This window comes from Malurus melanocephalus, unplaced genomic scaffold (genome assembly GCF_030028575.1).
Source record: "Malurus melanocephalus ecotype Western Australia unplaced genomic scaffold, MMel_1.1 scaffold_161, whole genome shotgun sequence".
Taxonomy (NCBI): domain Eukaryota; kingdom Metazoa; phylum Chordata; class Aves; order Passeriformes; family Maluridae; genus Malurus; species Malurus melanocephalus.
The window spans coordinates 410,086-422,350 of NW_026623393.1; the positions used below are offsets into that span (position 1 = coordinate 410,086).

A 12,265-nucleotide genomic window follows, 5' to 3' on the forward strand; every position below is an offset into this window, starting at 1 on the left:
TTTTTTCACTGAAAGACTGTGAAGCAGTGGAACACAGCCCAGGGCAATGGTGGAATCACTATCCTTGGAAATGTTCCACAAACATGCGAACGTGGCATTTGGATATAGGGTTTTGTGGTGAACATGGGTCTTAAACGTCTTTTCCAACCCAAACGATTCCGTGACTCTAAAAACCGTCAGCTCCCGGACCATCGCGGGCCGCGGCGCGTTTCGGGAAGTGTAGTCCGTGACCGCAGCAAGCGCCTCCAGGAAGGTCGGTTACAGACTACATTTCCCAGAAGGCTCCGCGCCCAGGAGGGGATGGGGGCGGGTGGCCGCCCTTGGCCGACCAATGGGCGCGGGCGATGCTGGGAGGTGGCCCCGAGGCGGGCGGGCCGCCTGGGGCCGCGGGCAGTGCGGGAATTTCGGACCGGGAGGAAGGAGCGGCGCCGGGCCCGCGCGCGCAGGAGGTACTTGGAACCAGCGGAAGCCTCAGGGGTGCAGTTGTTTGGGGTTTTGTTTTTTAGGAGGCGCGTTTTGGGGCACTGTTCCTCATCCCCCTTCGCCGTGCCGAGCGTCCCCGGCCCTCCTGGCGGRTTGCGGACCGGTTTTCCCGCTTCCCTCGCGGAGGAGGCCGGTGGTACCGCCGGGGCCTGCTCGCGCCCTGTTCGTCCCCAGAGGCAGCGAAGGCGCCTTCCCTTCCTTCTGGCCCAGGCCGTGGCGCCGACAGGGAGGCAGAGAACGGGGCAGGTGGGGCAGAGCTCATTCAGTTTCACGCTTGAGGTCTGGGGACTCCCCTTTCCTCTACTTCCTGGGCTGTGGGCTCTAAAGCTGCCTATGTTGGCGGCGGCCTAAGTTGTTTTCATTCCTGCTTGGTTTTTTTAGCGCTAAGGTCAGGTGGAGGAGGCTGAGTAAAAGCTATGTTCTGTACCACTTAGAGGTTCCTCACCTTCAGGATCATCTTGGTGTTGGCTTCACCTTGGTTGGGAGGCGTTCCTGAGTTTTGCTTTAAAGTAAACTTTTTAAGTACAGGCCCATAAATCACAAAAATCTGCGRTTTTAGGATCAGAAAGGCCTGTTATGTAAGAATGGGACTAAGCTTGTTTCTGTCATTCGTTGTGGGTTGTTTCTACTTCCTATTTCTTGCTATTTGACTTCCTTGTTTAGGAAAGACTTAAGCAGTTACAGGCAGAGCAAACTCTTGTTCTCTGATTTTCAATTTATGCTTAAGCACAAATAAAATAGTACTAAAGGCTTTTATTAACTTATAGGGAATCCATGGGCCCTTTTTATGGCTAACAAAAATACGAAAGCTGTTGCGAAGCTTCTTGTAATACTCTGTCAAAGGGCTTGTGCCTTCCTCTGTAGGAGTAATCTGTCTACTAAATTCTTGGGGACAATCCTCAAGTGAGGTAGGATTCCTGATGAACTTTAGAGCTGTTGGTTTTCATGCAGCATGCCTTATTATCAAAAAGCCTTTAAGTGTTTCACATGCATTAGGTATTTGCAGTTGGTTTGGAGGTGAGGTGCTTTGGAGTGATATGATCTGGTACCTTACAGTGTTCACTGTTTTTTTTGCAATAACTGAGTGATGTTTAGGGTTTTCAGTAGACTTAAAAGAAGGTAATGTAGTCTTGAGAAGACAATTTAAAATTAGTGACACTAATTACTCTTGTAAATGACTGTTTCCTACCTCTGAACAAGATGCATTCTGAAATATTAAGTCATCTTGGTTTGTTTAGGAAAAAAGGCATTTCCTCCATCCAKTATGATGCTGTTGTGATTACATRTTTCTCAGTAATTGTGGTCCACCAATGGCATTTATTAATTTTGTCTAAAAAGACATTTAAAAAAAAATCTTGGGGACAGGATCTTAGTGTCTCTTCTTCCATAAGTGTTATTATTTATCAGGTGTCTTAATTGTCAGGAACTTGGATTAGAGGGGTTTTCACAGACAGCGATAGACCAGTCATAGAATGTCTGATTTTTGCAAGAAAGTCTTTGTTCAATCTGCCTCACTCGGTGTAACAAGTCACTGACACAGCAATTACTTTTTTGTGTGGTCCCTCCACAAACAGTTCTAAAGTATTCAAAAGTCATGTTTTTTTCTTTCCCACTCCTTGAGCAAAAATTTGGTTTTGTTTTCTCTTTAATTATTTTTTTTCAGGCAGATATAGATTTCTTGCTTTAAYTAATGAACAGTTTTTTAATGATGCATATATTTCAGGTCTTGCTGGAACTACCTGCTCGTGTAGGAGCACAGGTCACTGGCATGCTGTCTCTGGTTGACAATGAAAATAGGTCCTACTAAGATAAACAACTGTAAAAATGACAGTTTCCAGAGAATAAAAGAGGAAGATCAGAAAGAAATGAGTTTGACTTGACACACAGCATAAATACTTACTTCAAAATAAATTTGTTTTATATTCATTTCAGAGTTTTGTTGATTATGGATGGCAATAAGAATTGAGAAGTGGCTATTCATATTTATTCTAAGAGTTCAAGTATCGCTCAAGTAGCAACCATTGCAGACAACATTTGTAAAGATAACACACTGATATGCAGACAATTTTGCATCAATAGTGCTATCTCAAGTACACTGTATTCTGTTTCATCCAAGATGTTTTATTAAGTAGAAKCCTTTGTAGTCCTAAGATGCTTTTGGAGAGAGTTTAGACAAATAGACTTCTGTTATTCATACTTCTTAGTAGGAAAATCTTTGTTTTGAGCACATTGTAGCGACAAAACATATTGCTGTTTACARTCATGCACCTTGAAAATTGTTCTTGTCAGGCACCTTAGCTAAGTAGGGTCAGGTCTGACTCTTGAATGATAGTACAGCACTTGACATCCATGGCACTGTTTCCAAGGACTTTAGCATGATTGCAGGAACTAATGAATTAAGCTTCACAATACCTGTGGATAGAAAATATTTTCTTTTGTTGATGGGAAGAAGTAATTGAGAGGAAAGTTTAAGTTTTTTTTTTCATTTTGGAGGGATGGTGGGGGTGAATTTTTAAAGGTGGTTTTAGGGAGAAGTAGATGGCATTATTCCAGTTGTGCAATGTACAGTAGACAGCTCTATGTCATGTTTGTTGGTGCGTAAGTTTCCTGACAAACCCCTTGTGTTTGCTGTATTATGAGTTGAAAAGCACATAGAATGACAGAAGTTGCACTAAATTGTGATTATCTTTTTTCATTATTTTTGTTGTAGTTTATTTTCTAGTTCTGTATTTTCATGTAGAAAATTTTTGCTGCATCCGTGCGTCTGGTTTCAATCAATAGAAGGTATTTGAATTGATTTATCCAAAGAAATGGATGTGAAAGCATGTGCAGCCGTTGCTTAAATATTTCCGTGGATAACAGCTTTTTTGCAAGGGAGTGAATGCATAGTATTGTGCGTGCTGCCCATTGCATGCGATCAGTGTTTGGCACCTATGGCCTGCTGATAGTTTGACCAACTTGTAAGTAGGCACAGTGCCATGTTAACAGATGGGTATGAATAGAGACAGCCAAGAAACCATGTATGTGTATCTAGTGTATTTGTTAAGGGCAGRGTTCCCAGCTGGGGACATTCAAACTTATGTCCATTTTGAAGTTTTGCTTTTATGGATAAAGGGAAGTTGTCATTAACGATTTTTTTTTTTAAATAAATACCTTCAGGCATACAGTTATTGACCATGTTAAACAAAATAAGCGGGGGTGTGGAAGAAGAGAGAACACCAGCTCTTCCTTTGATACTCTTGAGGAGCTATTTTAAGTAAATTTAATTCCCTTTTAAGTGAAGCTGCTATCAAGAGTCTCACTGAATGTCAAAGATGTGGAGCGTATCAATAGGTTTGTTTCACAGGCTTGCTATCCTTATTGTAAGAGAGGCAACAAATTTTTGTTTTATGGATAGCAATCTTTCCAACATTCAAGCACCTATGTGCCTCTGTCCAAGTCTTGCCTGAATTATTTGTAGTAACTCGGAGATYAAGGGGATGCAGTCCTTCAAGCCCTCTGCATGATTCTGATATTGACAATAAGTTGTTTCTTAGCTTGAGGACAGTATGCTCATTTCGATACATTTTAGTATCCTTTAMATGCCAGTGAGTGTGATCTTGTCCCAAATCTAAGTCATTGGGCAATACTGCTGGTTTTTGCGCTTCCTTTTTCACCTTATCTGAGTCAGCCTTTGGGCTCCAGACTTCTGGTTTCACAACTTCTAATAATTTCAGTCTCCCCTTTGTTTTAATCCCTTTCCTGATTTCAGTGTCCCGTGAAGCTGCTTAAAGGTCTGCAGTGATCTTTTTGGCCTGCTCTTGTAAGTGATGCCAACACATAGCTGTTTCTACTACTCTATTCCTTCTGACACTTTGACACCATTGCTTTCTCATTGGTATGGTCTTATCTGAGCTGGATGGAATTGTCTTTGGTGCTTGAAAGTCTCATTTTTCTCCTGTAGAAAATCTGGAGGAAGGATCTTTCTCTAAGACAGTAAAGTATGTATCACCTTGAAGATTTTAAAAAAAAAAAAAAAAAAAAAGGATGTAAAGAGGAGTTTCCTGAGGATGGTGTGGATAATGATGTAGGTAAACCTAGTCTTAAAATTTATGTGTGTCTTGATTGTAGGCAAGAATGTTACTGTATAGAAGTGTAAATATAGAAAAGTAATGCAGAATTAAAACAGCCTGTTTTATGATAATGAGGAATCTTGTGCAATGCAGGTATTGATAATTACCAGTATCTTCCTGATATATTTCATAATAGTGTTTTGTTGAAGTTACTTATAARTAAGATATTCAGTGAATATTCAGACACAGTTCTATGACACAAAGATACTTCTCAGATTAACAAGGACCCTGAAAAAGACGAACTTTGACCTGGAATGATGCACCTTCTTTTCTGCATTACTGTATTGAATGACTGTGGTGTCTGGAGACTGCTTGCTGTGAGTCTGCTAGTTTCTGACTAGSTTCTTTTAGATGTTCCATAAATAAAGGATGTAATATTTAATATCAAATATACTTATTTGGAGATAGTTGATACTATGTGAGGTTTCTTATTTAGGAGAGTGATATAAAATAGACTGAGAACAATAAATTGCAAGTTATACTTGGAAAAATACAGCAATTGCACAGTCCAGTCACAGTACTGATGTGATTCTCATTACTGGTCTCAGTAATATGTTCACTGTCATGATGCTGATGTCCCCAGCCACTGGAAGGAATATCTGGATTGCAACCAGCTCAAGCTCATTGTTCTCTTTGAAGTTATTTTGCTAGTTATTTAGTTTTTGCATGCTTATGTTGGATGAGCCCTCTATTCACTGCCCCGAAGCTGGCCTGGCTAATTTGGGAGACATTACACCTCCATTTGATCCACTTAGCAATTCTGAGCTGCACTCAACTGTCATTTAGCTGTTTTCATAAAACAAAGGCCACCCACTGGCCCCCTTTGTGTGAGCTCCTTGAGTTCCTTTGCATTAYTGCCAGAACTTCTTGGGCACATCAGCATTCTCCATCTCCACAGAGTGTTTTATCCACTGTTGGGCTTTTTTCTGTCACATTTCACCTCGAGGGGTTTGGTCAGTCAGAGCTGCAGGCTTCAGTATTAGTRGATAGAACAACATTTTCAGGCAGCTTGACAGTTATTCTTTCCTTTAGTAAATAGAGAAGTGGTTATGGGCTTCTCTCTTCWGATGCCAGTTGGGTAACAGATATTATTTGAGGAAGAGAGTTTGCAGAAGATACCCAGTCAGAAAAGCGTTTTGTAGGAGGGGAGTTGTCACAGTTATGCAGTTTTCTATTTGGGAAATTAAAAGAAGCCCTAGAGAAAGATTAGAACTGAAGGAGGAAAACTGGTGTTAAACAACTGAGTTTGGCTTAGGGTTATTGTATTGAGYAGCTAGACTAACAGGAAAAAGTTCTTTTACTATCCAGAAACTACACTAATTGAGTATTAATATTGCTTCCTTTTTTGAAGAAAATAATAAAATCCCACYAGTCAGAATGGTATCTTTTAAAAAATAAATGTGACTTTGTATGACATTTATCTGCATAAGATAGAGGGAAAGATCAGTTCTTTGTAAAACAATTTATAAAGGCCATTCATGTAAAGAGGCACTCTGCTGTGCCACAGCTGCATATTCAGTAACTTAGTGCTGCAAAATCTGACTATTAAAACCTCAAAACATTTATTTGCTCAAAATGAAGCCTTCTGAGAAGGACTTGGTGGTAATGGTGGATGAGAAGCTGTTCATGAGCAGTCAAGCAGCTAGAAAACCAATTGTATACAGGGCTGCATCCAAAGCAGTGTAGCCAGCAAGAGAGGGGATTGTGCCCCTCTGCTCTGCTCTGGTGAGACCCTAGCAGGAGGGCTGCATCTAGCTCTGGGGTTCTCAGCGCMAGAAGGACATGGACCTSTTGAGGRAGTGAGTCCAGAGGTAACAGAGATGGTTAGAGGGGTGAACACTTCTGTTGGGAGAGGCTGAGAGTGTTTGAGATATTCAGGCTGGAAAAGTCTTCTGGAAGACCTTTTTGCAGCCTCTCAGTACTTGCAGGGGGCCTGTAAGAAAGATGGAGACAAACTTTTTAGTAAGACTTACAGTGAGGCAAAGGGTAATGGTTCTCAGCTGAAAAAGGGTAGGTTTAAAATAGATAGAAGTTAGAAATTTTTACAGTGMGGCTGGTGAAACAGTATAACASGTTGCTGAGAGAGGTGGTAGATGCCCCATATCTGGAAACATTTAGGTTCAGATTGGACGGGCCTCTGAGCAACTTGATCTGGCTGAAGGTGCCCCTGCTCATTGCAGAAGGACTAGATGACATTGAAATAGTGTGAATAATTCACACTATTATAAGATTCTATGATTCTGTTCTGCAGAGAAGGACGTATTTCAGTGGGCTGTTATGTTATTTCTAGAAATATTGCTAATAAGATATCTGGGATTGTGTGAAGGTAACTGTAATACTTTCACACTTGGGATCTCAAAAATAGGTGGTTATGTACTAGTTTTTGTGATGGCCTACTCAATRCTGCCCTGTAAACAATAACCAGACTTTCATTCTTTTTTTTCTTGCAGCTGTATAGAAGAAAAAATGATTAACTGTTTTAATGACTTTTTTTTTTTTTTACAGCTAAGAGGAATTCCTTATATTACTACTGAAGACTTGCAGTTTTTTAATATGCAATTTTAAGGAAAATTGATGAGCTTTATTTCATTAGTTTACTTTTTTTCTAAGTTTAGACCTTTGATGGGTTGTGATTGATTGAAGGTGGTAGATTCTGAGACTTTTTTAGCATGTATTATGCAAGATCCCGTAGTAGGTTTCTCTTGTGAAGGTTTTTGCTGTCAAATTTTTTTGTGATACCTGAAAAAATTAGTTGTTTCTCACTTAGAATTCATGCCAATGAAACTGCTTSCTGCATTTCTTTTCAAGTATCTTTGAGGTAACAAATTATAACTTAAACAACCCATTCTCTTTTGTGCTTCTAACAGATTTCTGTGTGTATGAAATAAGCGAGATCAACATGTAACCTAAGTTTTTTTTTTTTCCTTCCCTCTACTTTCTCTAGGGAAAATGCCAAATARTAAGAAAATGGCTGGGAAAAAAGCCCCTGCAAAGAGAAAACTTGCTGAAGTGTTTGCTCTGGGGGAGGTTCTAGCAGATACATCACGAAAAGAATGGAAATTAGGTGCTCCTATAGGGCAGGGAGGCTTTGGACGCCTATACATTGGTAAGTGTAGTTATCTTTTATAATGCTTTGAAATGGAGAGTGAGATGTTGATCCTCATTCAAAACAATGAAAAGTTGACCCTAAGTTAGAAATATGAAGGGTCTTCATGTGATCTCTTTTACTAGAACTTTAGCTTGGGTCTCAGTGTTGGAAAAAAAATGACATAGACAAATAGTGATTATAAAAACTAGTAGTATGAGTTTCCAGTGGTAGTTCATTCTTTTTAAAAATCAAAATCTTTATTACTTTTTAGCCATGGAAAGGATAGTTTAATATTTATTTAAATTTGACTTTTGGTCTGGCTGAAAGACTGGATTTTTGCATGAGTATCTTTATAAAGACAAATTCAGAACTGAAATTGTGCTTTTTATCTGGAGGCTACTGATSAGCCAGTATTTGAGCTGGTTTTGACTTTGGTATTGCTTTAATTTTTTCATTACCTTGTGAACTTTTGACTGTCATATTCTTTCTTTTAATGTAATCAATGCTAAAAACAAATCGAAGTGTTGAACTTTACAGTTTAAAGCTTCGGTTCAGGTCTTGTTTTGCAATGCTGTTAAAAGAAAAACTTAAAGTGAATAGTGTTCCATACTTAGTATCTCTTTTACTTGGRCAGATGAACAGATAACAGAGGTCTTGAGATGTTTCTGCTTCATTGCCCCTAGTCATTTTTCAAACAATTTTGAAGGGATGAAAGTTCATGTGATCATTATAATATGATCTTCATCATCTTGAGGAAAAGGTTTTACTGGATTCATACTGAGTTGGAAAACAGGAAAAAAATCTGTCCTGCTTTTAAAATGAACAGACTGCAGCATAAGTGGGTTAAGGAGAAAAACAGGACCAGTGGGTGGCTTTTTGCCAAAGAAGCCTTCAACTACTTATTCAGCCTTGCTCAATGAGCTACTAAATTTACTGGAGTTCCAACTCACTTGAATTCCTGCTTTGATCAAGCCAGAGCTTGCTCTCTGCTTACCCATCATTTGCACAAAGCTGTGACCCTAACCCTGTACTTTGTACTTGGCTTGATGTTCTTCATACCTTTATCTTCTGTCACAAATACCAAAAATTGAGTAGCAGAAGAAAGTCACTTTTGGATATGTGACATGGCAACATGGTATTTATTTGTCTTTATGTCCACAAATGTGTATGTTTGTAACAGTCCTAGAAAACAAAAGAATAGGAATTTTTGTTCCTTTTGAATAGGAACAAGTTACTGGATAATAAAGAGCTCTTTAATTTAGTAAACTGCCTGTACTCCTCAAACAGAAGGGAGAAGGCAAGAATTTAATATTGGTATACAGTTGCCTTTCCATATAGAGTGATTCTCTTAYCAACAGCTAAGGTACTGATCTATGTTCTTGTCAGTACTTAGTTACTTTGTTATATGTTGTATAGTTATYCTGCATAGTGAGTGTATGCTTTGTGACAGTTTCCTTTCTTACTGCTAATAAAAGCTTCCTTTTTAACAGCTGATGTTAATTCTTCAAAGTCGGTTGGCAGTGATGCCCCTTATGTTGCGAAAGTGGTAAGAGAGCATTTGAATCTTTACTTCACAACTTGAAAAYATTTGTTCTAGAGTAGCATGTGTAATTTAAAACGTCTTCTGAAAATAAAGCAATTACAAAATGCTGTTTATAATACAAGTGTGGTGATACACAGGAATGCTGCTKAGAATTGGGACTCCTGTGTATGAGAAATGTCATAATGGAACATTAGTGAAGTTGAAAAAGATCCATGAAATGGATCAGATTCTGTTTCACTTGCTTCCTATRAGCGGCACTTAGGATATCACCAAATGAATGAAATCTGTCTAGTTTTTGGAGGATTTCTGTGATTCAAGAGTGAGTCTGTGTGAACTGTTGCTCACCAATGGATGCTATAAAACTGACGGTTGGCTCCTGACTAGAAACAGCAAAACTTTGATTCCTGAGGTCTCCATAGATACAAAGTCCTTTAAATGTTTTTTTCATAAACCGAACATGTGTTCTAATTTCTATTGAATTCAAGTAATATTGACACAATTATTTTAACCTAATGATTAGAGAGAAGAAAAAGCATTGTTGATAGCTCATTTTTAACCTGTTGTAGCAATTTGGCAAGTTCTTTTTATTACTTGAAATTTTCTTATGGTTTTAGTCTAAAAAAAGGGTTATTTAATTTGATTTGGCTATTTCTTTTCACAAGGTATAAAGGTTTTTTTTCTTAAATGTTGCCAGAGTATTTTGTATGGATCTGGTAAGATCTTACAAAGGATTATTAAAAAAACAGAGAATATGGGAATAGCCTTAGTATATCCATACCATTCATTATCTTGGTGGSACTTCTGTTCCTTCGATTAAAGCAAATATCAGAAAACTGTGCAAGAATTTCACAGTGTAAAAACTTCACTGTTTTAACATTTTATTTATTAAACTATATGATGATACTGAATGCTTTGCTGCAGTAGCTGGCCACTTTGTAAATGTGTTAGTGCTTTTAACATTTGTTCCTAAAACTAAAAGATTAGGTTAAATTGCAGTACAATACAGTCTGGTCAGTATGTGCCTTTAATCTTGATATTTACATCTGCTGACTAAAGGGAAATTTTAGAATACTGGTTTTAATAGTTTTCAGGCACCCCAAGATACAGTTTGTGATGACCCTCCCTCTGAAAGGTTGTCCCTTGCTGAAAAAAGCAGTGTTTGCCATGCAAATGCCAGATTGTCACACTCTCAACATCAGCCTGCTGCTGCATTAGTGGGCAGGAATTCCRCACTGACCAGGAGCCCCAGGCTGCAATTGGATGGTGGCAACCTGCGTTAGTATGTTCAGTCTGTACTGTGGAGGGTGCGAGTGTCCATCATGCAGGAGCTGTGGCCTGGTTTAGTGGCAGATAACAGACATTGAGACCATCAGCAATGGTTTGCCTGTGAGAGGCARACGCTTCTAATTACTGGCTCCTGCTGAGTTTTGACTAATCAAGAAGCAGAGAGTCATATAACTTTCATGGAAGAATCAGGTTTGACTTGCTGGGAAAATMATCACATATGCATTACTTTATATTGTGTGTAATTGCTGCCCCCTCTATTCCTGAGTTTGAAACCTATCCATCTGYTTCTCTCCACTCTGGGCTCTAAATATAAGAGTTGCTGCAACTTTTGGGTTGCTCCTATGCTAGATTCACTTTGTTGCAGCATTTTGTAAATACCTCCATTGCTAAGATCCCCAATGACTACTCACTTTTAATTTGACTTTCATAGTTTTGTCTTTATGGCAGTAAAGAGTAGCCCCAGTCTTTGTGCTAGCCTCACAAATGACCCATAACATATTATGCCTCTACAGTCTGGTATAACACAACCATGGATAAGAGCTCATTTTCTGATGCCTGGGTGGTTGTGAGTTTTTCCATCAGCTGAAGCAAAGCGGTTAACAGCTTTGAACAACTATTAGTGTTTAACAAAATATGTGATTCTATAGTAATGTTCCTCAAATTAAGCTATTAAAGTGGGATGGAAATTGGCTTAGTCTTTGACATATCCTCATAGTATTGATGTCTGTGGAGTATGAAATGAATCACAGTTTTTATTAAAAAAAGAAATGCTTTTTAACATGTGGACCTTTCAGATGTCATTGTTCAGGATGTAGATGCAGGGTTTAATTACACTTCATTACATTGCTGACTGAAAAGATCAGAATTCTTAAAACACTGCTTGAAATTTGTTGGGTTTTGACATATACTCTATATAATCTTTCATTACATTATCTTTTTGAATAAGACTTTAATTTCAGTTTTATAAGTCGTGTATTTTGAATGACCTTGGGCATAAAGCTATAAAAATCTGTGTTTGCACTTCTTCTGGACTATTATGCTGAACATTGGATGTTGTGTAAACTTTTTTAGCATCACATGTGCATTTATTTATCTGTAAGTAGAATTAATGGTATTGTGGGAAAACACCTTCATAATCAACATTAAAGATCTAGTTTATGATTAGATCATTTATCCATTCTCTGAGTATGAAAAGATAGCAGATTTTTCTTTCTGACTAGTGAAAGATACATCTCTTTTGCAGCACTGAGACATAAATTTTTGTGGGATAATTTGTTTATAGTTAAATATTGTAAGAATTTTTAACACTTGCTTTACTGCATTTTAGTAAGAAAACATTTTTCAAACCTATGGAAATTGAATGAAAATGATATATAAGATAATTTGTATTCTAATTAGTTAGGATATTAATAGATTATGCTACTCAGGATCAAGTGAATAGGTCAAGCAATGTGTGTTTGAGGTAACTGCAATAAAAGAATTCAGCTATTTAACCCTTCTTCTCTGCATATATAATCTCTGTATTGCTAAATTGTTGTCCACTGTGGATAAATAAAACTAACTGTGAAAGTAGATGTACAGGTACCAAAGTTTGTGTGTGTTGATTCGTTGGTCTGACTGTCTTAGGTTTTGGTTTTTTTTTCCTGGTTCCTTCTCACGAGAGGGCCAGAAAGCTGTCTTGGCTCCATTGTTTGTCAGGGCAGTGCTGCTGGAGAAAGTGAGCTGGAGATAGGCAGTGACTTTATAACCAAG

The 12,265-nt window shown here is 38.3% G+C and overlaps 1 protein-coding gene across 2 annotated transcripts in view; it reads left to right on the forward strand.

The window, feature by feature from the left end:
• The first annotated feature begins 331 nt into the window (after nucleotides 1-331).
• Nucleotides 332-12,265, forward strand: part of VRK1 (VRK serine/threonine kinase 1) — a 35,223-nt gene continuing 23,289 nt past the window's right edge. Inside the window, exons 1-3 of one of the 2 annotated variants that reach the window (XM_057371902.1) lie at nucleotides 332-449; nucleotides 7,540-7,701; nucleotides 9,174-9,229. In XM_057371902.1, coding sequence (XP_057227885.1) covers nucleotides 332-449; nucleotides 7,540-7,701; nucleotides 9,174-9,229 — 336 coding nt within the window. Of the gene's footprint in view, nucleotides 450-487; nucleotides 730-7,539; nucleotides 7,702-9,173; nucleotides 9,230-12,265 lie in introns of those variants that run through there. The other variant, XM_057371903.1, reaches the window with a different exon arrangement.